General features: G+C 30.1%; 3 protein-coding genes, 1 non-coding gene and 1 pseudogene across 7 annotated transcripts in view; 4 read left to right on the top strand and 1 right to left on the bottom strand.

The window, feature by feature from the left end:
* The window catches only part of LOC102660947 (protein DECREASED SIZE EXCLUSION LIMIT 1-like), a 2306-nt gene extending 1283 nt beyond the window's left edge, over positions 1-1023 (top strand). Inside the window, exons 3-4 of the mRNA XM_041015109.1 lie at positions 511-574; positions 698-1023. Coding sequence (XP_040871043.1) covers positions 511-574; positions 698-796 — 163 coding nt within the window. The 3' untranslated portion in view covers positions 797-1023. The remainder of the gene's footprint in view (positions 1-510; positions 575-697) is intronic.
* An 8448-nt stretch (positions 1024-9471) lies between these two features.
* Positions 9472-11421, top strand: LOC100784385 (aldehyde oxidase GLOX1). The gene has a single exon (XM_003523506.5). It carries the CDS (start codon positions 9523-9525, stop codon positions 11113-11115), a length of 1593 nt encoding a protein of 530 aa, XP_003523554.1. The 5' UTR covers positions 9472-9522; the 3' UTR covers positions 11116-11421.
* Positions 11422-16414: 4993 nt separating this feature from the next.
* On the top strand, positions 16415-17954 carry LOC113001469 (aldehyde oxidase GLOX-like; annotated as a pseudogene).
* Positions 17955-20372: 2418 nt separating this feature from the next.
* On the top strand, positions 20373-24576 carry LOC100783502 (basic pentacysteine 6). 4 transcript variants are annotated; one of them, XM_006577741.4, is made up of 5 exons: positions 20373-20592; positions 21891-22068; positions 22651-22694; positions 22857-23028; positions 23175-24527. In XM_006577741.4, exons 4-5 carry the CDS (start codon positions 22957-22959, stop codon positions 24117-24119), a joined length of 1017 nt encoding a protein of 338 aa, XP_006577804.1. In that variant the 5' UTR covers positions 20373-20592; positions 21891-22068; positions 22651-22694; positions 22857-22956; the 3' UTR covers positions 24120-24527. The 4 variants fall into 4 exon arrangements, with proteins under 4 accessions (XP_006577804.1, XP_040870447.1, NP_001242458.2 ...); XM_041014512.1 differs by lacking the exon at positions 20373-20592 and adding an exon at positions 20645-21712; XM_041014513.1 differs by having other exon boundaries at positions 21891-22694.
* A 1733-nt stretch (positions 24577-26309) lies between these two features.
* LOC113001554 (small nucleolar RNA snoR64a) lies at positions 26310-26390 on the bottom strand. Its single transcript, XR_003266948.1, has one exon. It is a non-coding gene; the product is annotated as a small nucleolar RNA snoR64a (small nucleolar RNA).
* Positions 26391-26894: the final 504 nt, after the last annotated feature.

The following is a 26894-nucleotide window of genomic DNA, read 5'->3' as shown; positions in this document are numbered from 1 at the left end:
TAGCGAGATATATATATATATATATATATATATATATATATATATATATATATATATATATATATATATATATATATATATATATATATATATATATATATATATATATATATATATATATATATATATATATATATATATATATATATATATAATAGAATAGATTATGATTGCTGCTTTAAAGTGAACCAGATCTGAATCCTGAACTGGAATTGTTATTAATTCAACTCCATTATAATAGAAATAGAAGGGTCCCGGTAAGAACTAACAAGTTTTTAGTATAAACCACTATGAGAGGTGCATTTTTTTTGGTCTACATCAGTGGTATTTTTCACGGGAAGCAATCGTGTCAGAACCGAGTTTTTTTTTTTTCAATACACCAAGTTCGAACATGAGACTTGTTCAAAGCCAACACCTTTCTTTTGTTCATTTGTGGTAGAATTGCTGCGCTTTTTTTTATATACAGAAGGTAGAATTGCTGCTGTTTGATATCTGTTATGCTATTGGTAGGTTGAGGATATATAATTACCGCAAAGGAAATGCTTTAGCTATTTTAAAGTATCACCATTGCACGGTAAGTCACTGTTTTCTACATGTGTTGCAGTCTGAGGATGTAATTGAAGATATCATTATTGACATGAAAAACGATATTTTTTTTGTGACAATTCGTAATTTAATTGACATGTTTATCTTGCAGTGCAATGCTGTAACTTATTCGTCCGATTGTAAACTTATGGCCTCTGCATCGGAAGACACAACCGTGGGACTATGGGAATTGTATCCTCCTCGAATATGATAATGAATTTGATGAATTTATTCAACGACCCCAATTGTAGATTATAGTAACTTTACTAATCAATGGTTAATTAAGTTTTTGTGTTATCAACGACCCCAGTTGCAGCACAATCATTTGCGTTTCATTATTCCTTTCACATTCATGTGTTAAAATCAGTTGCGGGTGCGACATTTTCCTTTCACATTTATTAGTTTCTTAGACACCTATATTTTGTGAGACTTCATTATCGTTTCATTAATAAGGTTTGGACCATTTACGTTAATCTTGTGCTCTAATAAACGGTTTAAAATGTCAAATTATTAAAATAACTACTAATCTCATTAGAAAAAATAAAGAGTACCAATATTTATCGTTCCATTAACAAGGTTCGGAGTATTACTGTGTAAGTTTTATACTCAATTTATAGCAAGCATTGATATATATTTCTTGTTCATATCTACGTATTCACTTCTAAATTTCATAATAGAATAATATCGTTTTTTTATGTGAAATATATATATATATATATATATATATATATATATATATATATATATATATATATAAAGAGGACTAGAAGCCTCTAAGTAACAAAACATGAGCTGAATTAGCTCTCAAAGCATTAACAATACAATTAGGAACAAAACCAAAAGAGTTTAATGAATATTCACTTGAAGACGATTTTACATCTTCATTTAATTATAAATTATTATATAGAATTTTGTATATTATTAATGTATAATTCTTTTTTTAAATAAAAAACATGATAACAATTACTAAGACCAGAAGCAAGTTTAGTCAAACTGTCTGTGAGTTGATTTTGCTTCTCTCAAGACATGATTTCAATAAAAGTTGCATGTGTAAGCATGCACAACATGTATCTCTGTAACAGGCTGAAAGCAACGGTGAAAATTACTACCAGCTAGAAGCTAACAGTATTTGCCGAATCAGAATCAACACGAATGATATGAAATACTCTAGACCACGCAAGCTTAATTCCCAAAATCGTTTTGATGCAGTAAAAGATAGAAGATTATCTTTTTCTAAAATCAGAGCATGTAAGAACTAGCAATCATCTCATTCATTATTCCGATATTTTTAATTTTACATTAAAAAATTAAAATTATAAAATAAATGTGCATGATAAAAAAAATTAATTAATTTTTTTAAAAAAAATAACGTGTATTTCTTTTTTTAAAAAAGAGTATGAAAGATTTAAACATGCACTTTTGAAACAGTTTTTTTTATATGCAAAAGAATATTATTAATAACTCTCAAATCGTTGGATAAAGATTAAGTAGTTCGTCTCCAAAAAAAATTAAACAGTTCAAATTTTACATAATAAATCTGACTTCAAATATAATCTAAAACATATACACTTTTATTTTCATCCTACAATACTAATTATTATAGTAACAGTAAATATATAAATAAATGTATCAAAAAGTAAATTCGTACCTTTTTTTTTCTAACAAAAGAAATATCAAACTTTTTATTTCACACTCAATTAATCATTTCTTTTCACGTCAGCTTATTTTGGATTAAAGTAATACCTCAAATTACTATTTCATGTCCATATATTTTTTATATATGTAATATATTTATTTTTTAATCTATTACCTAAAGATATTTTATTTTATTTTATTACATGACATTTACAAACTTTTAATTTAGATACCTAATTAGTTTCCATCTATTAAATAATAACATTATAAGTTAATAAACTGTCACATCATTATTTAATATGCTTAAATTAACTAAAGGTACTAGAATTAAAATTTTTAAAATATTATATAATATAATAAAAAAATTAAGTAATAAATATATTACATGTATAAAATAAAAATATATATATTTATTCCCAGTTCATATTCTTATAATATTGAGACAAGGCAACCGTGCGAAACTAGAGACGCCGTGTTGAGAAACTTTAGAGTCTTAGGCAAATTTTTAAAGAAACTTAATATTATATAAATTATTTCTCAAACTGTTTGTTTTTTCAGTTTTTTATGAATTTTTTGAGCAAAAGAAATTGAATTTTACTGCTTGTGAAAACAAAATTTGCTAACTTAACTCCCTTCTAAATCATTCCTACCAAACACCCGACCCTCATGTTTGTCTGTCGTATATTATGTCTGTGGGCGGAAAGAAACACAGCCTAACTTGAAGTTGGCCAATGAATTTGAACTACAATAATAACCTTACAATTAAATTATCATTTAACAGAATATAATTTTTTTTTTATTATTTTGTTTTCATATTTGAACATTTATTTTAACAAATGTCAAGACACAGGCGAAAGTTTACTAAAGACACTGATTAAAGAAGTAATAAAAGAAAAAAATATTTTATTTAAATGCATAAAAATGTACTTTCTTAAAAAATTTAAATATTCTTTTATATGATTTTCAATAAAAAAAAATCTTTTAATTCGTTAATTAATATCATAATAAAACTCTTAGTACAACTAGATGAGCTAGTGCGACTGATTCCAGAAACATGTCACGGAAACTTCGCTCAAGCTTAATTTTTTGGTTTAACAGTTAACACGCTTTACTGTAAAGACACATCTGTCAGGCTGGTGCGAGCATAAATTTGAAATATAAGATGCTTAGGCCAATTTGGGAAGAAGGTAGTGGGAAATGTGACCCTTTACAGTATGGTTTTGCTATGGCACCGAAGGATAGAGACCTAATTAAGCCAGCTTTTGTAATGGCAACGCACGCCACAAAACAAGAACATGCATTTGCTATGCCGTCAGAATTCAAGGGTGTCATCTCTGATTAATTTTCTTTGTGGACAAGATTTATGGCCACAAATTGAAAATCGATGTGAAAGCCAACTAAAATGTTGGAATTATTATCATTATCATTTAACACATACAGATGATTAAGATTAAGACTGGGCAACACACTGTTTGAGCCCACGTTTAAATGACCACTTTATCGTCTTCTAGTTAGGTATTGAAGAGATTAATTGGATTTTTTCTGTTTATGTGCCCAAATCCCAAACTCAGATCTTCATGGTGTTTTTGCTAATCAGGATACATATATTTTCTTTTGGGATCGACTTAATAATGCGAAACTAATTTTACAATATATATTCTTTTAGGAAAATAATTTTATGATTCATTTGGTTGTTCCAACAGTCAAGTCTCAACAAGGATATAAATACCTTTTTCTTTAAATAGAATTAAAATTAAATGAAGATCTGCATGATTCCAAACTTAAAACATATCGCATACTTCAACAATAACTGACAAAGTATAAAGGTATATTTTTGTCATCCTAGATCTTGTTATCAATTAAATCAATCCTCATACTTTACATTTTCGAAATGTACATGTACATAAAGTACCTTTACATCTTTTGCTTTTTTATTTTTTCCTTTTAATATTACACCATTCTCAAGGCTAAGGAGAATGTTTGTCACAAGTTACCTCTCTCTAAGAATCAAAGAGTAAAAACATGAGCACTGAACTGGGTTTCTTTTTTCAAACTATGCCTTTTCTCTTCTATTCTTTTTAAATTATATAAGTTTTTAGAAAATTTCTCAATATACACTATTTTCATGAATTACTTATTTTGTATTATTTAATTTATATAATATATTTTGTAGGTAAATATTTTTTTTTAATTTGAATTTTGTCTAATAATATATTTATTTTAGTAAAAAGATTAAAACTTTTAATATTATTAAAATAATATTTTGTTATTAAAAATTAACAAAAAATAGAAAAAAATGTAAAATTCACCGATAACATGATCATAACAGAAACAATTATCTTAACCTATCTTCATCTTTCCAAATATAATTGTTTAACTATTTTATTTATAATGTAATCTAATGTTCTTTTATAAATAAATTATTGAACAAAAAGTATTATCATTTTAAAAAAAATCTAATGACATAAACAAACAAATTATATTTAGTAGCATAATAATATTAAAAGTTTTAATCTTTTTACTAAAGCAAATATATTATTAAACAAAATTCAGATTTAAACAAAATATTCACCTACAAAATGTCCTATATAAATTAAATAATAGAAGATAAGTAATTATATTTAATAATATTATTTTCTTATTTAAAAATTATTTTAATAAAAAATTATTTTTAAAATAAATTAAAAATATATTTATATAATATAATATTTGTATTATTTTAATAATTTAAATTAAAATAAAAATGTAAACATACAAATTATTTTTTTTTAAAAAGGCCCATACGAAGTCTGGTCCCAAATGTAACATGATGGAAATGGTGTATATTGAGAAATTTTCTAAAAACATACCTAGTTTGTAAAAAGATAAGAGAGAGAATATGTAGTTTGAGAAGAAAAAAAAAAACCACTAAACTGGGTTACCATACTTTTTCCTTTATAAAATTTACATTATATGTATCAATATTTAGAAAATTAATAAATTTAAGAAAATTCTAAATAATAAGTAATTTTTAAGAAAACATTAATTATCAATTTATAATCAATAAAAACCATAAGGATGAAGTAAAAAAAAATGTTGATGAAATCAATAGAAAAATAGCATAATATATATTAAATAAAAAATATATATTCGTGTAAAGTGTGAAAGAACAAAGGTTAACTCTTTCTAGAATGATGAAGGATGAAGAGTTTCAAATCTTATTATATTTCTGAAGCAAAATTAATTATTCACACTGTTATTACGAGGAACTAGAACTACAGTTATTCCGGTTATCCCTTTGTTGTCTATTCTTTTTCTTATTTCCATTTGCAATGACAAATTTTTTTCCACCGCATAAACACATATGCTTTTAACTTAAATTTAGCACTTACTACATTACACGTCTATCTTAGCGTATCAATTTATTTATGAGTGAATTTCATAAACCATTGAAAATGTATGAGTCTATATATGAAGACGAAGTTTAAGGTGTGAAAATGAAACTCTTTTCGTACGCTACGAAGAGATTTTTAAGTCATTAATTTAAAAATTAATGATTGAAATTATTTTTTATTTTGATTTTTTTTCTGTTATCTTTTGTATTTTTAAATTTAACTTTATCCTTGTCCCTTCTCTTTCATCGGAAATTATAGAAATCTCTAAAACCAATCATGACAGTTAAGTTTCTTCAACACCCAAAATAAAAAATAAAAAAAGTTAACAAATAACACCACTCAACAACATTATCACAATAGAGGGTCAAATTTGTGTCTCCTCTATTCTTTTGTACGAAATCTCAAACAACAAAATTTACAGAAAAATAGATATATATCAATTTCAAAGAGTGATAAAAGAAGGTAATTTCTTTTCTCAAATTCAAAGAAAAAACGGTACCACCTTAAGCCAAAACATCCAAAAAATAAAATAATACAACCTAGATTCCATTTATCACATCCATTTATGCTCAACACCAACTTAGGCAACCCCTCCTCTCTTTGCACCTTTCGTTCCCTCTCCACAAATCCCCATACCAGTTGGTTCAAGGTGGAAGTTGCTATCGGCAGCCAAAAGAATAACAACAACAAGACCTTCAATGCAGGCATTCGAGGCGGAGGTCCGACGAGCCATGGTGGAAGCTATCGACCCTAAGGCTTGGAACAAAAAAGAAGAAAGTAGAGGAAATGGATAATTAAAGAAAGATGGGCATAAAAAGAGAAAAAAGAAAAGTAAAAATGTTAAAAAAGTTGAGTCATCAGATGAAAATTAAAAAATATCAAACGATAAATATTTACTTTCGTACCATTCGAAAGGAGTTTTATATTCATATTCTAGTCTTTGTCTTGAGTAATATGAAAATAAGATAGTGCAACTATTTCACCTTGTATTATATCATAATTAACCGGTAAAGTTTTGATAAGACCTAAGGAGATGTTTCATAGATCAAAGTTTTTTACTTTTTGAGAATTTTAATGTGAAAAATAATGATTTTCATATTTAATATATAATTCATAAAAAAATTATCAAGTAATTATGATTTTTAAGAATTAATTTTAACTCACTTTCTTAAAAATATTTCAAAAAAGGGGAACAAGAATCTAACTTTTACAAGTGAAAGAAAAATTTTAATTATTTATTTTACATGAATTTTTTATTTTAAAAAATACATTAAAATTAATCAAAGTATTTTACACATTCATTAAGAATCATATTTTTTGGATATGAAAAAAAATCTCTATCAAACATTCCCTAAATGTTAAGAAAGTTTTTCACGATAGAATTTATCATTTTATTTTTATGTAACCTTAATTATTTCTATAAAAAAAACTTAATAATTAAGAAATTTAGAAGCGAATCGAGAAAAGCCGATTCGGGTATTAGCTTATGAATTACCCGAGCAAATAGCGAATTAGACTAATCATATATAAAGGTTATTTAATCTAACACCACGTGCTTTCAATGTTAAACGATGAATAAATGATTTCGTACTAGTACATGCAGACCCAGAGCAGAAAAGAAAAGTAGAATCATTTATTCTCACACCTAGCAACAGCAACAACTGGAATAGTGACATTAAATTTGTTGGCCTGACATTGATGGACAACAAAGCCGGTAAATATTCTTTGCTTTATTTTTGAGAAGAAAACAAAGTGATCAAGACCGGGTCACCGACGAAAAAGAACATTTTAAGTGAGAAAGGAAAGGAAGGAAGAAGAGACATGCGTGTATGATTGAAGAATGTCCATTGTCTCTCTCTCGTCATTTGCAATGACAAAGAAAGAAAACGCTCTAGTCTTAACTCTGTCTGTCTGTCTGTCTGTTCCTCCTGCACGTGTGAAAATAAAATTATGTGGTTCTTCCATACGCGCGGCATTCAGCGCGTGGAACATTTTCATCATCGGCTTATTTTTTAATTTATCCTAAAAATCATACATCATTCTTAGATTGGTTTTATAATTTTAGACATTTTACCTTAAGGTATTTTTTAATTTATATATTTAAAATGCACACATGATGTATCAGATTATTGATCATCAAGTCGTTGTTAATAGATTTAATTTTCTTAAACAAAATTTCAAATTAAGTCTTGTGAATGAAAAAATATGATTAAAAAAGAATATCTTATTAAACGTGATCAGAAAAAGTCTTTGATAAAAATTGAAAATTAATTATGACTATAATTCATTCTAATATTATGGTGATAAAAAAATATATCATATTACTATAATTTATTTAAGAAATTAAAGGTGATACACCTTTGACAAAAAAAAAACTTTATTGTGATAATCAATTAAAATGATGATGTATTATGTCACATTAATTTTTTTCATAAATACTTATTATTCTTATAATTTATTTTATTAAAATCTAACAAATAAAATTAGTAACTTACTCCAACTATTAAACTCAAGAAAATGAATAATGCATATAAAGAATAACTCTGAAAGAAATGCTTTTAGAGTAAATTAATTGATACTCTTGTATATATTAATACATGAAATTATGTAAATATCTTATCAATAGACAATAGACGTGTCATATTAATTACAAAGTATAGTGTAAAGTAATTTATTGAGACGAAATAAACCAACAACTTTATATATATTGGTATTTTTTATAATTATAGTTAATTATTTACTTTCATTTAAAAAAAATGGTTATAAAAATTGAAGTGATGATACTAATATTTTATATCAATTAAGTTGACTATAAATTTTTATTTTTGAATGAAAATATTTAAATATCATTAAATTGTAACTTAATTTATATATATATATATAATATGATTTTATATAAAAAAATTAATTTTTTTTCAAAAAGAAAAAAGAAACTAAACTAACAGCTTATTCTAACGAGATATAAGGTGGCTCGAGTGGTTAAGATAAAAGAAAAAATGAGAAAATTGATGAAATCAATCTCATTTACTAATAAAAATAACATTGTAACAAATTATTATTTTTCAATAAAAAGAGAGTTTATTCTAAGTTTATATTCACACTCCTATATTTACTAATAAAAATTAAATTTAAGTTACATTAAATTAATCTCTTAGAAATCAATATTTTAGAAGGATCAAACTATAAAGTTTACAGAAATAAATGACTAAATAACTATATTTTAAACAGGAAAACTAAAATTATGAGTTTTTGAAAATATATTAATTAAATATTTTTATTTTTAAATAACGAGATCAAAATTATGAATATTAAAAAAAATAGAAAAACCAAAATGATATTTAAGGCTGTATAATTTTCACTAAATTTAAACTCAATTAGTCATTAATTTTAATTAAACATATTATCTATGAATATATAATTTTTTTCAAGTTTAAAATCAATCAGTCAAATAAATTATCTTTGAATACATTAATTGTTACAAAATTTAAAATTAAATCATAATTAGTTATAATTAAATAAATTGTCTCCTAATATATATCAATTTCCACAACTCACATTTTTTTAATTAATAAGTCTAAAAATTTGTCTGAAAAAAAAAATACTTATTCAGAGTTTGACCTTCAACTCCACGGGCTTGTCCAAAAATAACCTTCAAACAAGCCTACGCATGCAAGCTGCTGCAGCCAGCAGCTATCTGCCCTAACATGAACCTTTTGTCCAAAAGTTAGAAATTCAATTTTTGTATTTTTTTTTTTAACTGTTGAACAGTATCCCACGCGTGGCCTTGCGTTTCGGAGAGGAAGCATTTCCCAATGTTCTCTATTATCCGCATTCCTCAGCAGTATTTAAAGCTGGTAGCAGCGAACCCATTCTGCACTGCAACTTACCTTATCTCACCCTTCTTTGACTGTTCTCCCACACCACACCCATGACACTCCTCCTGCTCCTTATTCTCCTCTTTCACGCGGCGGAAGCCAAGGGACAGTGGCAGCTCCTCCACAAAAACATCGGCATTGTCGCCATGCACATGCAGCTTCTCCACAACGACCGCGTCATCATCTTCGACCGCACCGACTTCGGACTCTCCAACCTAACCCTCCCCGACGGAAGATGCCGCAACAACCCAAACGAGTTGGTCGTCAAACGCGACTGCACCGCGCACTCCATCGAATACGACGTCGCAGCCAACACATTCCGCGCTCTCTTTGTCCAAACCAATGTCTGGTGCTCCTCCGGTTCGGTCTCTCCCGACGGAACATTAGTCCAAACCGGTGGCTTCAACGACGGCTACCGTGCGGTCAGAACCTTCACCCCGTGCCGCTCGTGCGACTGGGCAGAAGTTCAGCATGGACTCGCGGCGCAGAGATGGTACGCCACCAATCACATCTTGCCAGATGGACGTCAAATAATTATCGGAGGAAGAAGACAATTCAACTACGAGTTTTACCCCAAGACACAAGCCAAGAATACTTACAGTTTACCTTTTCTTGCTCAAACCAACGACGCTAACGCTGAAAACAATCTCTACCCGTTTGTTTTTCTAAACGTCGATGGCAACCTTTTTATCTTTGCCAACAACCGCGCTATCTTGTTCGATTACAATAAGAACAGTGTCGTGAGAACCTACCCTCAAATACCCGGTGGAGATCCACGGTGTTATCCTAGCACCGGTTCCGCAGTTTTGCTTCCTCTTCGAGAACCTAATGTGGAGGCTGAGGTTCTGATTTGTGGTGGAGCCCCGAGAGGGGCTTTTCGGAATACTCTCTCGGGTAAGTTTGTTGGAGCGTTGAGAACTTGCGCTCGGATTAAAATAACCGACCCGAAAGCGAATTGGGTGATGGAAACCATGCCGGGTGCGAGAGTTATGAGTGACATGGTTTTACTCCCCAACGGCGACGTTTTGATTGTTAATGGAGCAGCTGTGGGGACTGCGGGCTGGGAATTGGGCCGTAACCCGGTGTTAAACCCGTTTCTTTATAAACCCAACAAGCGGGTCGGGATGAGATTTGAGGTCCAGAACCCGTCTCATATTCCGAGGATGTACCACTCCGGTGCCGTTTTGCTTCGCGATGGGCGAGTTCTTCTCGCTGGGAGCAACCCTCACACGTATTACAATTTCACCAAAGTGTTGTTTCCAACGGAACTGCGGTTAGAAGCGTTTTCTCCTTGGTATCTTGAGCCCGGATTCTCTAACGTGCGTCCCGCAATAGTATCTCCTGCGTCCCAAACAAAACTCAAGTACGGTCAGACGTTGAGGCTTCGGTTTAAGGTGAGCGCGACTTTGGTTGGGGATTCGGTGTCTGTTACCATGCTGGCGCCGCCATTTAACACGCACTCGTTCTCCATGAATCAGAGGCTGTTGGTGCTGAAGCCGCACCATTTGAGTGGGGTTGGAGAATCAACGCACGAGGTTGAAGTTACCGCGCCGGCTTCCGCTGTTCTTGCGCCACCGGGTTTCTATCTGCTGTTTGTGGTCCATCAAGAAGTTCCAAGCCACGGTATTTGGGTCCAGATGGTGTGAAATTGTGAATTCTCGTCTCTGCCTGCTCGACAACTTCGTTCGTATATGTTCTTTTTATTCAAGTTATTTATTGTTGTGAATGTCTGGGAGTGAACAGATTCTTGAGTGAGTATTTAAACTGTAAGATATGGGAAGATAAAATTCAAATAAAGCCATTTATGGCCTATGGGGCGTGTAAATAATACCCTAGGAAGTTTGTAATTATAGTTCATGGATATTTCTTTGCAATTCTTAACATTGTGTTTGGTCAGAAGTGTAAACAAAAAATTTGAAAAAAAAATAGAAAATAAAGTTATTTTATTAAAATAAAAATGAATGAAAAAATATTTAAATTGAAACAGGTTGATAGATAAGAAAAAACAATGTTCATTAACAATATTCTCATTTTATCTATTGTTAAATACATCTTTTGGGAACAATTCTTTTTTATGCATTTCACTTCTTTCCATCTTTTATTATTGCATTGAAAAGCTATTTGGTGGGATATACCCATACTAAGTTTAAAACACGTGTAATTTTTCACTTTTATTTCTACCCATTTCATTTTGTTGGGAAATTTTTTTAAAAAATTCCATTGTTTTTGTGAAATTAACATCTTGAATGTGATCACTCCTACCATTATCAGCATAGTCATCACGTAACCAAGGTGAAGGACATATGTATGAACAATACAATGGAGCCTTTACTCACCCCTAATTTTTTAAATTATTTTTTTAATATGTATATTAAGATTACTATTTTTGTTGAGAAAATTTGACTGAGATTTATAATATTTAGTTATTACTTATTTTTTTTACAAAATACTTTATTAATTTTTGTACTAGTAGTTTTTTATTGTGAAAATAGTTAATGGCATTTTAATCTCTTTTTGGACAAATATTCTATTTTATTTTTTATAGTCTCTTCATTGCAAAGACAATTGTATTTTTTAGACAAAAATATTCAAATATCATTAATTTTTTAATAGTATATATTTTCCCTTTTAATTTGTTGTTGCAGTTTGAAAGCTATAGATTATTGCATTGACCGTTACAATGACATTATTAGTTTTCCTTTCATACGATAATAAACTATTTTGATAAATGAATATTATTTATTTATGTTCGCTAGTGGACATTATATAAGGATTTAATATCTTAAACTTTGAGACAAACCAACAAATATTATAGCATCGTATTTTTTTTCTTATCTTATAGCCAAACAACATAATTAACATTCTTCTTCTCTTATTTATTTTTTTACAATCTGGAAGCAATTTTTTGACAATGGTTATCAATTATTGTTGTCATAAAAGATAATATTTAAATATATTTAACTATCGTTAAAATAATTTTTAAAAATTAATTTAAATTAAATATGAAAAATAAATTAAAAAACATAAGAGGTTAAAAAAATATAAAAGCTCCCAAAAAAACCACTTATAATTGAATAATAATTCTTCCAAATGCTCTCGTACACTATAGTTATTATAATCTAGTATATAAATAATCTTAACAACCAACAATTATGAAACGGTGAGAATCTAAAATAAAGGAAGCGTAAAACATCATTTTAGTATTCTAACATAGGCCAATTCATGTTTTTCGGTACAAGTACGCAGATTTATCAGCCTTACGTTACAGCTAGATAATGCATGCAGCCAAATTAAAGCGCGTTGTACAATTTCCGTTTACTGGTTAGGGATTTTTCTTCGTTTTTTTAAAAGAAAAAGGCAAATACTAGTACAGAATCGAACTCAGTGATGAAGGAATAGATATGATATAACTAGTTACTGGAATAAGTAAGACAAAAGTTCAGATTAATTTAACTATTTGAGCGTTCACTAAATTTAGCGAGATCAACGTTATCAGCTGAAGACGTTGCTTTCTGCTTTGCTTACTCTAGATAAGCTGTTTCTTCGTTCGCAACAGGTATGCGGGTACCATTTGAACTATGCTTTGGTGGGTATTACTATTAATGAAGAGATATTCGGCTAGTTCTAGCCAGCAAGGCAAAATGTCACACGCTACTACTGTAGCATGCATATTTTGAGGAATTTAGTTAAAATGCATTAATTTTATTTACTTACATATATTATCATTTTTATGTAATTAACATTATTTTAGCATGCCTATGATATTCTTTGTCCAAAAAAAAAAATAACCCTCCAAAGTTTTGAGATCCACTTACGTAATTAACCTTTTTTAACAATTTTTTTTTATATAATGACCTCGAGGACCAAATTCTTAAATACATATTTAAACTAACTTGATTATTTTCTAACAATACAACACCATATTATCAAGATATTCTACTTGTGTTGACAAAAAAAATAAAACTAAGGTAGATCCTTTTATTATTGTTATTTATTAATCCCCTTAGCTACGAGTAAACTATATACTATTTTATTAGGTTTTGATATCTGTAGACTTTTCTTTGTACTTTTTGTTGATTGGACTTGTCATATGTACAGGGAAGATTTGTGGTAAATAAATCGGTCTATTAACGATAGCTCCATGATGGCATCGAGCCTTTTAAGTAAAAAAATCTTCTAGTTACAGTATTTAATTTGTAATATTTCTTAAGTTTTTTCTCAAATTTGAAAAATACTTACAGGACACGTCTGATTCGCGGACAATATTAATTTATGTTAAAGTGAACAAACAGGAAAGAGAAAAACATAACTGTGTGTTTAATATTACTTTGTTACTTATAATAAAAAAAACATTTATTTTTATCATTATTTTAAGAAAAGTTAAAAAAAAAAATATTTTCGACACATGCAGTGTCAGTGAATTAGATAATTAGGTGAACTGGTGAAGTGCACTGCACAAGATCACAAGAGGACTCCAAAAACAGAAAAGATGACAAGAGGACATGAAACTGAATACTGATCTAACCGATTAATATTTATATTGGATTGAATCAGTTGTTGGCTTTAGCAAACAAGTTAGCCTATGGGTTGTTGTCTTTCTGCCAAATATTATGATTTCGCTGTAACGGATCATACTGCTACGTTCTCTCAAGTCTGAATTCTGATTGCCGGGCCTTTCTTTCCCTCACCAGTGTGGTCTGTGTGGGCCAGGGAACCATCAAATTTCTACCCCTTTAAATAAGGTTAAAATAAGTTTTTTTTTAAATGTTCAAAATCTTTTTAGACTTGAGAGTATATTTTTCGTTCTTATGAAGTGTAAATGTGGGAAATTTTAGTTCAGGATTTGAGAGATCCAATCTTAAGTGTTGATGTCTAATTCTGAATCAAAATATTACACATTTATATTTTATAAAGACAAAAAACATCCTCAAAATTTTGTAAAAATGATTTCGAATATTTTGATATTTATAGAAAAAAAACATATTTTAGCCTATTAGTCATACACAAATATATTACTATGAAATTTATTTATTTATTTTTTAATCATTTTATAAGTAATTTCTTATGTTTTGGTTTCTATCGATATTCTAGCGATGTCGCAAAATAGAGATTGAATGACTAAAACGATGAAGTAAATGCTCAAATAAAAATTAAAATGATTGTTAATTAGACATTTGGGTATCTCTTTTGAGCATGGGAAATGGGGGGCCTTAGCCCTAAGGCTCCCTAAATAAGTTTTTCTAAATTTTAAATTTTTAGTATAGGTGAAATTTTAATATTAGGATTTTCTATCTACTTTAATTTGAAAATAGTATTATTTTTAAGTGTCATTTTTTTTATAAAAAATATTATTCTTTTATATAGTTTTCATTATAAAGATAATGGCATTTTTAAAAAAAAACTATTATTGTATTTCCCTTTTTATGGTAGAGATAATAATATTTTTTGTTTTTAGATAAATATTATGTTTCTCTTTTAACGGTCTTCAATTTTGAGATAGTGATATTTTTTTCTCTTTTAAAATTTGAGTATCACTTTTCTTATGTAATTTTTTTTATACATTAAATTTTAAAAGTTTCACTTTGATCTTTTATGTTTTTAAATGTGTCATTTTAGTCTTTTGTGTTTTTGAAAGTTTTATTTTAATAATTTATTTTTTCCTGTTAAAAATGTTAGTAATTTATCAATGTTTTAAATTTTGACAAAAGTACTAAATATGAGTGAAATAATTAATATAAAATAGTGACGGCTAAATTAATCAATTATTTTAAATTTTAAAATATTGACGGAACTATTTTTAATGAAAAACGAAAGAAAGGATAAAAATGAAACTTTCAAAAATATAAAAGATTAAAATGAAACTTTTAAAATTTAATGTACTAAAATAAAACTTTAAAAACCAAAAAAGAACAAAATGAAACTTTTAAAACTTAATGTGCTAAAGTGAAGAAGAAAAAAAATACTAAAACATAATGAATCAAAAGTGATATTCAGTCTTTTTTTTCATAGGTACAACATTGATAGAGCACTAACGTTTTTAAAGAAAAATAAAAAAATTATTAAAATAAAACTTTAAAAAATATAAATGATCAAAATGAAACTTTAAAACTTAATATATTAAAATAAAACTTTTAAAAATATATAGGACTAAAATAAAAAATTTAAAACTTAATATATCAAAATAAAAAGAAAAAGAAAAATGACACTCAATACCCAATCATGCATCTTTTTGTTCAACCAAATGAGCCCATTGATAAATTAGAAGTTTTTTTAGGCGTTAGATTGAATAGGGTTATCTTCTTTATTTTGTCAATCCAGATCAATTTTTACTATATTGGATTTGATTGGTTATCGGGGTTTGGTCATTAAAAAATTGACACCTCTTTAAGTCTTAGAAAACAAAAAAGAGATCCTCAAATTAAAAAATAGTAAAGATTTTTTTTACAAAATAGTGAGAATATTTTTAAAAATTGATATTCATAGAACATTGTATTATTCGTATGATAAGCAAAAAAAATCATAAATACATACTCACAACACTATTCATAAAAAAATATATTACCTTAGAATAAATAGAAAAAGATAAACTAAAAAATAATGTATTACCTTAAAAATGAGATATGCTTAATTTAAGTTTTTTATATTAATAATTTTATTATATGTCGATTGGATTGAATTAAGTTTTAGTTACTCAATTTAGTTTTAATTAGATTCATTAAACTAAAATTAGTTTAATGTAATGATCCAATCCAAGTTATAAAAATCCAATTGAGTTGAATTGAATTGTTGATTAATTAGATTCAATCCGCTTACCTAGCAAAAATTGTTGAAGGTATAAAGATCAAATAATTAATTAAACTTAAAAAGATTTATTGACTGGTGTTCTTTTGTTATTCATAAAAGTTAAAGTGCATTTTGCGTGCATATCTGATTCTGAGCCTTGTAATGCATGCATCGAATAAGGTTTGTGGTTTTACGAAGACTTGTTATTCATTTCACCCTTTTTAAGCAAGAAACCAAATACGTAGTAGTATTATTTTAGTCACGTTAATGCGTGTATCAGGAGCATTTATTTAGAAGTATTTTAATATACGAGTAAGGCTAGGCAGGTTTTTTTTTTTTATAGAGGAAAGCTAGCTATATCATTCTATAACTTTTTTATGACTTTAGTATTTTACGAAAAGAAAAATTAAATAAAAAAGTAGACACACACACACACACACACACATATATATATATATATATATATATATATATATATATATATATATATTTTGGAAACTTTAAGTAACAGTCAATTTATCTAATAGCAAGTAGAATAATTAGTAGAAAGCTTTTATAAGAGGGTTTACGATTATTTTTTAGTAATTCTTTTTGATGGTTTTTATCATTGAATTAAATTTTATATTTTTAAAAATTGAGAATTCGAATAAATTTATTTTTATAGCAAATTTCAGCAGTGGCGATAATATTCTCATTGCACTTCAACTTCAACCAACACATTAATTTGATTCAAACTCATGGCACTTCTTCTTCTACCTTCTTCCTCTCTGTTACCGAAGCTTCCAATTCCAACGGCCAGTGGCAGCTCCTCCACAAAAGCATCGGTAAGTCGCCATGCACATGCAGCTCCTCAACAACGACCGCACCGACTTCGTCTTCTCCAACCTAACCCTCCCCAACGGCACGTGCCGCCACGACCCCTCCGACAAGGTTCTCAACATAACGGACTGCACCGCACACTCCCTCGAATACGACATTGCATGCAACACCTTCCGCCCCCTCTTCGTCCAAACCGGCGGCTACAACGATGGCGAAGGCAAAATAAGATCCTTCGGTCCATGCGAAACGCGTGACTGGCAAGAAACAAATAATGCCCTCGTGGTGAAGCGTTGGTATTCCACCAATCATTATATATCAGACTGATGTCAAATTATAACCGGAGGAAGAAGACAATTTAGTTACGAGTTTTACCCTAAGATAAAACCAACTGAGTACGATTTACCGTTTCTTTTTAGACCTATGATAAGTGCGCGGAGAACAATCTTTATCCGTTTGTGTTTTTATTTTCGCCAAGAACCGGGCCATTCTGTTTGACTACAAAAGCGACGCCGTTGTGAGATCGTACCCGGAGACCCTATGTGTTATCCGCGGTCTTGCTTCCGTTGAGGAATTTGGAAGCGGCGAGTGTTGAGGCTGCGGTGGGGCCCGCAGGGGCCAGGATTAAGATTACGGATCCGAACGCCACGTGGACGGTGGAGACCATCCCGATGGGGAGGGTGATGCTCCCCAACGGCGACGTTTTGATCATAAACGGAGCTCAGTTAGGTGGAGGTTTGTTTTGCAAAGCGCGTCGATCGAGTATTCCTAGGATGTACACTCAACGGCGATTTTGGTTCGTTATGGAAGGGTTCTCGTGGGTGGTAGCAACCCTCACCAGAAATACAATTTAATAATGTTGGATGGAATTAGCTTGATTGCATGAAATAAATGTTTGTTTTATAAACTGTAATTTATAATTTACAATGAATTAACAAATCAAAATATATAAATTAGAGTATTATAATTAAATTAAAATTTGTAATAAATAAATATTTTTAATATAAAATTTATTTTAAATTTATGATAATAATTTATATTGTGATATGTTGTTATTTTAATTATTACTAATTTCTTGCCTTCCAAAAAAATTATTATTGTTATTTTATAAGAAAAAAAAATATTATTAATTTCTTTTAAAAAAATCAAATTTAAATTAAAACTAAATATATATGTTAAGAGAGCTGAAGAGAAGCAAATAATAGAGAAATATCAGATATTCAGATTCTACCACAGTAATTAATTCATCATGTGACGAGAGGATTTAAATGAAATGTGTAGTATTTATATGAAATGACTAATTATTAAGGAAATTTTAATTTTGTGTAACGTTTTGATAATAATGATTTTAGATTAGGAAAGTAAATAATTATTGTTTTATTAAATTATAAATAATTGATTTAAATAAAATGTTTATAACCGAATCATTATTTATTTTTTATTAAATTATAAAATTACTTTTAATAGTCATAAAATATTATTATTTCTTAGCATTATGAAATTAAGAACTTTATTATGACATTTTAAAATATTTTGATATGATTTTTTTAATTTTTATTATTTTTCTTTATTTGAGTCCAATCTTATTTTATTATCTTGATAAGCTAGTATGTTTTTATTAATTTTCACATAAGAGAAACTAAATTTAAACATTTTTGCTCACATGTATACAAATCCTTTGAATATATCCAAATATCACAAATCCAATGATATTACAGAAATAAGTAAGCTCAGCCCACATTATAAAACTCAGCCCAAACTAGTTAAAAAAGACCAGACTAGTAAAACATGAAAAAGGTCTTGGGCCAAAATAAATAACTACGTTAACCAAAACCCCCAATCCCCTTTTCAAATTACACAAACTATCGTTTTTAGTGTCATTTTTTATTTCAAGAATGAAATAAAGACCCTTTTTTTTGTCTTCTGTCAAAGTTGACTTATTCTTCTCTCTAGCACAGAGACGTGCGACACTCTGAGGTGAGGGTCACACTCACCAAGACACTTACATGAATTAATGATTAGAAATTTCAAAGATGATTAAAGGAATCTACTTAAATGTATTTTGAATAATTGATTTGTAGGTTACACGCATACGACTTATTTAAATCGGCTTATAATAAATAAATATTTAAATTGATTTATAATTACCACTAAACATTTGGGTAAATCGAGTGAAAATGTGAAACTAAACTCAGATTTTTTAAGCAGAGTTTTAAGTTAAAAAAAAACTATTTATTAAAAGTAATCAACCAAATTTCTCCCCTTGATTAATCAATAAAAGTTAAATATTTCATATTAATAATATAATATATTTTAAAAAAACTAAGTTGGGCGAATAGTTGATTGAAGCATAGATGTAGGCAAATTGCTTGACTTATTTGATCCAAATGGTTCAAAAAGAGAGGAAGCATTAGCATTAGACTGAGAAGTAGTAATGGGCAGTGATGGCATCAAGGTTTCTGGCAAAGGCCACCAAGAATGTTGTGATGACATCGTGGCAAGCAGCAAGACCTGTGCCACTAACGTAAAGAACCCAACAAAACACAATCCTAACGCACGTGGCCTATCTCACTTTCTAATGTTGGGTAACCATACCAAGCTCAATGTCTATATTATATTTTCGATATTACTTTTTACTGTCAATACTATTACCATTAAGCCTAGTATGTAAAACAAAACAACTCAAAGGATTGGCGTATCAGTATAAATGTTTTGTTATATTCATATAATAATTTATTTCTTTGAGTTTGATTTTTATTTTTATTTGTATAAAATTTCTTCGGGTCATCAACAATCACATCACACATAAATTTGTTTCTAATTTAATAAATTAAAAGACACCATAGTCTATGATCTAAAAAAAATTATGTAAAACAAAACATTGATATATTCAAACCATTCCAAAATACCAACCACTTATTTTCGTAACTTTTGTTATTTGTTTTTTCCATTCCTTTTCAAATTTCACATTTAATTTCAACATGGTGGTAATTTTTAAAATATTGCATATAAATACAAAAAATACATCGAATGTATGGATCATCAACAAACGAGAAAATGTCGCGTCGCTCAAGAAGAAATACACAATTTGTTAGACATTAAAAATTCAGAATATTTTTTAAACAACTTCATTAGTTATAAAAAGAATAGTTTGTTTGTCCTTATTAATTATTTTGCAGCTTGGGCGGTTTTAACTTTTTTAAAGTCAAGATGAAAAAGGGGGAAATTACTGAAAATAATTAGAAAAGGTGAAGAAAAAATAACAATTATAGTAATGTAGTAGTACCACAAATATCGATGTGCATTCCAATTGGATGGCTGAAAGTGGAAAGAAAGACACGAACCGGTGACTTGATAACTCACGCATTTCATTTATTTATTTTTCTGCGATAAAACGGAGAAAAGAAAAAAGAAAAATGTAAGTGGAAGAAGAGAAAGTGGCATCGCTTAGGTACAGATACAGACACAACCTGGTAAAAATCCCGACCCCAGTGCCGCACAATTTTCCTTCACTCGCAGCGGAGGTTAGGGTTTCTTTCTTTTTTTCATTTTCCTAATCTTCACTTCGCATGTCCTGTTTATCGCTTTTTTTTTTTTTTGTGTCCGACCCAATCCACCTTCAATTTCTCGCTTCGTTTTGTCTTTGACTTGCTTTGACTTGTTGTTTCTCGCCTCTTAGCATCTTTTTTCGGTTTCTTTCTCTTCAATAATTGCTCACTCCGTTGCAATTGCTTCTTCAGGAATTTTTTTTTTTTTAATGTTTTTAGTATTTCAGCTTTTAGTTCGGGTGCGACGTTTGACTGTCTCGGAATCTGTTATTGATTGAAAATTTAGATCCTCCGTGAGTGGTGGATTGAACCGTTTTGGAGATCCAGGCATCGTGGCTTTTGTTATTTTGTTTTGTTTTTGTACGGAAATGCGTTTCATTTCTGTTAAAAGATTTAGGTCTGTATGCATTAACTTCTCAACGCTTGTTAGAGAAAAAAATAAGAAAGGAGAATGAATTAAACTTTTCTCATTATTTAAAATTAGCTTTCAAATCAGCTTTTACACAAGTTAAATGTGAGAACTTCTGTAAAAGTTGTAGTGTATGGGTAGATTTGAGCCAATGGGAGAAGGTTAATTTATTTTGGCCTTTTGTTTTATTCTCTTATAAATAAATACTTATTGAGAAGTTTGTTCATATAAACTGTCAGGCAAGTGGTGCTACAGGCCACTTGGAATGAGCTAGCAGCAGGGTTTTGGGTAGTTTCTCTTTGATTAAAAAGAAAGAGCCAGTGAGCACGAATATGGTTTTATGACTTTTATCTTCTCAGCCATTTATTGATATTCAATTATTGGATGATAATCCACTCAGCTATTTATTGATATTCACTTATCCTTCAGGTCATAAACATAACTGCTTTTTTTTATTAAGAAAAAAAAAGAAGATTTTCTTTTGTTTTGCTCAACTTAATTGTGTCCAAATCTTTGAATTCCAGAATGGCCACTTCTTTCACCTTATTTCCTTTTGTAGTGCACTTCACTCGTGGTTTTCCATTTTTATTCGGTTTTCATGTGGCTCCGTGACTGGAGTATCAGATTGGATTGTTGATGAAAAAGTTTTTGTGTGGAGTCATTGATTGATTCATGTTGGAGTAAGAGGTCATTATGTTCCCCCTCCATTTTCATCTTAGATTTTCCAATTCAACACTTCTCATCTTCTGATAAAAAAGGCAAGGTCAACTATCATTGACCAACAATCAACAATCTTGAATGAAAGTTGATAATAATTTTCAGAAGAATGCATCTGAAACTTGCTTTCCTGTCAAATGATATTCAGATTTAGGAGTGTGGTCTTCCTGTCTTGGAAGTGCTGCTTGAAAGAGGACCTTGGTCATATGGTTGCTTGTCATCATTATTTGTGTGGTATTTATCCATGCATTATGTGGTCAGAACATAATAATCAAATAAGGATTCTTTCTACCCACTCATCTCACCTCTCTTTTTATTTTCCCCTGGTATGCTTTATCTTTCTTCATTTGTTCTTGCTTTATGTTTCTGTATTGTTTCCATGGAAGTTTTGAAATAAGAATAATGACTGATAACTTTGATATGATATTATGATAATTTCAGAAAATTTAGTTTATTCTTTCTTTCTATTTTTATTGCAGTGGTAACTGCTTACTACACTACTACTTACCTTGTTTCCATGAAAATTTTCAAATAAATACGATTTATGATTGACATAAAATCAGGATAGTTTCATGAACTTCTAAATATTTCTATTATTGTTGCCGTGGTAACTCTGCTTACTACATAACTACCATGTGTGCCATGCATATCCACTTAAGCCATTATTTCCTTTTAAGCTTTCTGGAATCTTTTAATTTTTTTTTTATGCTTATATGCTTGTATACATGAAGAGCAAACCTCAAATTTGCCAAAGTTTACCCACATACTTAAAAGCTTATTTATTATTTGCTATTTTTATCCCAGATTTCCTTTGAGGCTTAATATGCAAGTCTTTTATATAGTTTTCATTGTTTTCAAGTTTTATTCATTATTATATTGTAGACTTACTAAGTTGCATTCTTGTATAGGTTTACTTTTGATCTAGTACCTGCTATCCCTATGTATAAGCATGGTAAGTATTTTAAACTTTGTGACATCCATTCTTGTTAGGAGTTGTTATAAAGCTATTCTTTCCTACTCAATATTCTGCACCCCAAGACAGAGAAGGACAACAGAGATCAACTAACTATCCCAAGTTGCAAATATAAACTCTGAAGATTTTCTATGAATGCAGGACTTCTAGCATACTATTGTTTGATTAACCAAGTTCTTCCATATTGGTTGAGGAAGCCTCGAGTCAATATTTAGTTTTTGCTGCCATCTGTGGGTTTCTGATGGATGATGCCGGGCATCGTGAAAATGGAAGGCACAAAGCAGCAGATCAATATAAATCTGCTCAGGGACAGGTATATGAAAATACATTTATGCTCATGGATGAATTCATTACTAATTTACTATTCTATTTTGCACAAACAATTTGTAATTGCAGCATATACTCCCTGCTAAGAAAGGTACTGATTTTGATAATATTTGTCTGGATGTTGCATTGCAGTGGTTGATGCAACATCAGCCTTCCATGAAGCAGATTATGGCAATTATGGCTGAAAGAGATGCAGCCATTCAAGAAAGAAATCTGGCCATTTCCGAGAAAAAAGCAGCATATGCTGAGCGCGATATGGCATTCATGCAGCGAGATGCTGCAATTGCTGAACGTAATAATGCAATTTTGGAACGAGATAATGCAATTGCAACTCTTCAGTATCGCGAAACCTCTTTAAGTAGTGGCAGTATGCCATCATGCCCTCCAGGATGCCAAATTTCACGTGGTGTGAAGCATATACATCATCCCCAGCAACAGGTACACCATATACCTAACATGGGTGATGCCTCTTACAGCACACGGGAAATGCACACAACCGATGCCCTCCCTGCAGCCCCCATCCCTTCTGAGGCCGGGAAACCGAGGCGGGCCAAGCGACCAAAGGAACCAAAGTCAGCTTCACCTAATAAGAAGACTTCCAAACCAGCAAAAAAAGTCAAGAAGGAGAGCGAAGACTTGAACAAGGTTATGTTTGGCAAGTCACATGAGTGGAAGAGTGGTCAGGAAATGGTCAATGGAGGTGATGATCTTAACAAGCAGTTAACTGTGTCAAAGGCTGATTGGAAAGGACAGGACTTGGGGTTAAACCAAGTGGCGTATGACGAGTCAACCATGCCAGCTCCTGTGTGCTCTTGTACTGGTGTCCTGAGGCAGTGTTACAAATGGGGTAATGGGGGTTGGCAGTCTGCCTGTTGCACAACTACTCTGTCAATGTATCCACTTCCTGCAGTGCCCAACAAGAGACATGCCCGGGTAGGTGGTCGGAAGATGAGTGGGAGTGCTTTCAACAAGCTGCTTAGTCGCCTTGCAGCAGAAGGTCATGATCTGTCAAACCCTGTTGACCTCAAGGACCATTGGGCAAAACATGGAACGAACCGTTACATCACAATAAAGTAGAGGATGAGAAATTGTTTGTGGGGCAGCATTACATGAATAGAAACAGCTTTTAGCGATCAATTATGGATTCTCAAGTCGAATGAGAAAAATAATGTAAGTGTAAAGGTCATCTGGGAAAGCTAATGATTAGAGTATGCCCTTGCTATATTTAGGATGCATAAGCCTGGTGTTAAAGTCATCCTCGTTCGTCATTTGTACGCACTTAATTTTCTTAGATGGTCTGATGGCGCCAATGGCATGTATAAAAAGTCTGCATGATGGGATGGATAAATAACTGTTAGATAGTCTTGTTTAATGCATGTAGTCCTTAAACCTGAATAATTGTAGACTCGTGTCCTCAGTCATCCTGGAACCTCTCTGCGGTAATATGTAAAATCAACTATGTATGTTAATTTTTTCCTTGTTTCATGTTTGTTTTTCCTCCACATTGGAACCCAATCTATGAGTTTAGTTTTTATTAGTGATTGCTACAGGAGGTGGCGAATATGAGCCCTATGAACCTATTCCTTGGTTTATTAGCAAATCCGTGCTACTCCCTCTCCTGTCTCTGCTTCTTATTAACAAAGGAGGTGTAAGATACGCTGTGGGGAGAAAGGGTATGTTCAAGAGGAATTTTTCAAGACTAGATTAACGTCTCTGTATAGGCAGAGTTGCTTTCGGCACCTATTTTAGATTCTGGAATTCTAAGTGTGTTTGGATGTACGGTAGTAAAGTTGATTTTAAATTAAATTGATTTTGGTTAAAATTAATTTTAAAATAATATGATTTATGTTTTGATGCTTTATTATAAAATCAAGTTAAAAGTAAAATTTAGTATAAAATCATTAGCTATAACTTTTGACTCAATTAATTTTTCAATGTCAAATCAAGCACGCATTAAAATGTAAAAAAAAGAAAGTGCCAGAAGCGATTTATGTTGTGCAAGAAGCAACTGTCCTCTCTGTAATCTCTATGGCATCTGATTCAAAAGAACTCGAGATCAATGTATTGCAGCTGTAGAGACCGGGTCTCTGTTCCCATTTTTTTTGTTTGGTTTTGCACATTAGATTAAAGATTTTCCATTTAGAACATTAATTTTTATCAACTTTAATAATAAATTCCAAATAGCTAATGATTTTTATATAATAAAATACTTTTTACACTGGAGAGAAACAATTTTGATTATATTCTCTTTTCAAGACAACTCTGAATTATTTTTTTTTAAATCAGTTATTATTTTCTACAAAGTAACTCCTTTTAAATTTTTCTTAATTTAAAATCTTTTCTCTTTAATATATTTTTTCTTAATTTTTTTTAATTTTAAAAATATTTTATCTGTGTTATTTTTAATTCTAAATATTCATTTTCTTTTCATTTCTTTTAAATTTTATACATTTTGATGCTTGCTAGTTTGATAACTTGCCATGCTTATAAGGGGACAAGGAGCTTTCCAAATTCCAATGGTTGCCAACTTGCCCTGTTTTCCTGTCTTATAATATAAGTTGCTGAAAATTCAACACATTGAATGCTTGCTTGCATTGACTCACTTTTAACTTCTTCCCATGTATGCAAAACACACACTGCTCGTTAGATTCTTTGAAATAAACACACTATATGTATGCACCCATCTTTATAATATGTGAATCTTTTTGGCTGCACATATCTTTGGAAACTGATTCGAAATCATGACAAAACTTGGATGTGATTTGATCTAAAAATAAAGTCATTTTGTTATTTTGCTGAGAATTAAGCGAAGGAAAACTACAAGAAACTAAAATGATATTCCAAGGTTGTATTCAGCCTAACAGTGCATGTCAGGTTACAAATTTTCAGCAGCTGCTACATCAGCCAGGGATAACTGTAAAATAATTATTCTCATCACCCGCAGGACTGTGCAAACCTATAAATCCGACACTAACGAATTCAGTATGAAAAACAATGTTGTGATGTAAGTAGACTCAGACCGTCCTAGATCAAGATATTCAACAGAGAAATGCAAGAAATTCATTTGCATTTCAGCCAAATTGAAGACTTTGATCATTGGCTATCTCGTTCTTAATTTTAATAACCAACACCATCTGTAGTTGGGAGAAAATATAATCATAGACTTCGCATCTAAACAGTAAAAACAAGAACCACGTTAGAAACAATTACAATAAGAACATAAACTAAAAGAGGAAAGGCTTTCACCCAATCCAAGGTTTGAGGTTGGCATCAGATCTTCCTATTCAAATAATAGATTGGCTCATTGCACCCAAATCAAAATTTGAGTTCTTAAGAAATTGAGAAGATTCATCATTTGTCCCCACTAAACTGGCAACACACATGAAACAAAATGATTAACCCAACCCAACCCCTACCACAAGTGATGGAGCTGTAGAGGAGGTAGATTGTGATGGAGAAAAACCAGTGAACAGGAATTAGGGACTAGTGTTTTACCAACGGAACTTCTTTTTGATAAGCACAACATGCTGTTTGGGGATATATGGCCTGCTGAACCTAATCGCCCGGCTACCAATTAAAATAGTTTTATAAAATATATTTCCTTTGAACAAATTTTAGGATTTTGTTCATAAAAACATGGATATTCTCATTCAATCATAAATATGATTCGTAAGATAATTTTAACAAGTTTACTGTAAATAATAGTTTATAACTAGATGACGGTGTAAATTATATATATTTTTTTTCTCTTTTACATATCACAAAGTTAACATGACTTAAATATTCCTTAAAACATAAGATTCTCATGGTGATCAAATATGAAATAATTATTATTAATAATCCCATATTTTT

This window comes from Glycine max, chromosome 4, assembly GCF_000004515.6.
Source record: "Glycine max cultivar Williams 82 chromosome 4, Glycine_max_v4.0, whole genome shotgun sequence".
In the NCBI taxonomy this organism is placed as follows: domain Eukaryota; kingdom Viridiplantae; phylum Streptophyta; class Magnoliopsida; order Fabales; family Fabaceae; genus Glycine; species Glycine max.
The sequence above is the reverse complement of the archived record's forward strand: the minus strand, read 5'-3'. Positions and strand labels throughout refer to the sequence as shown.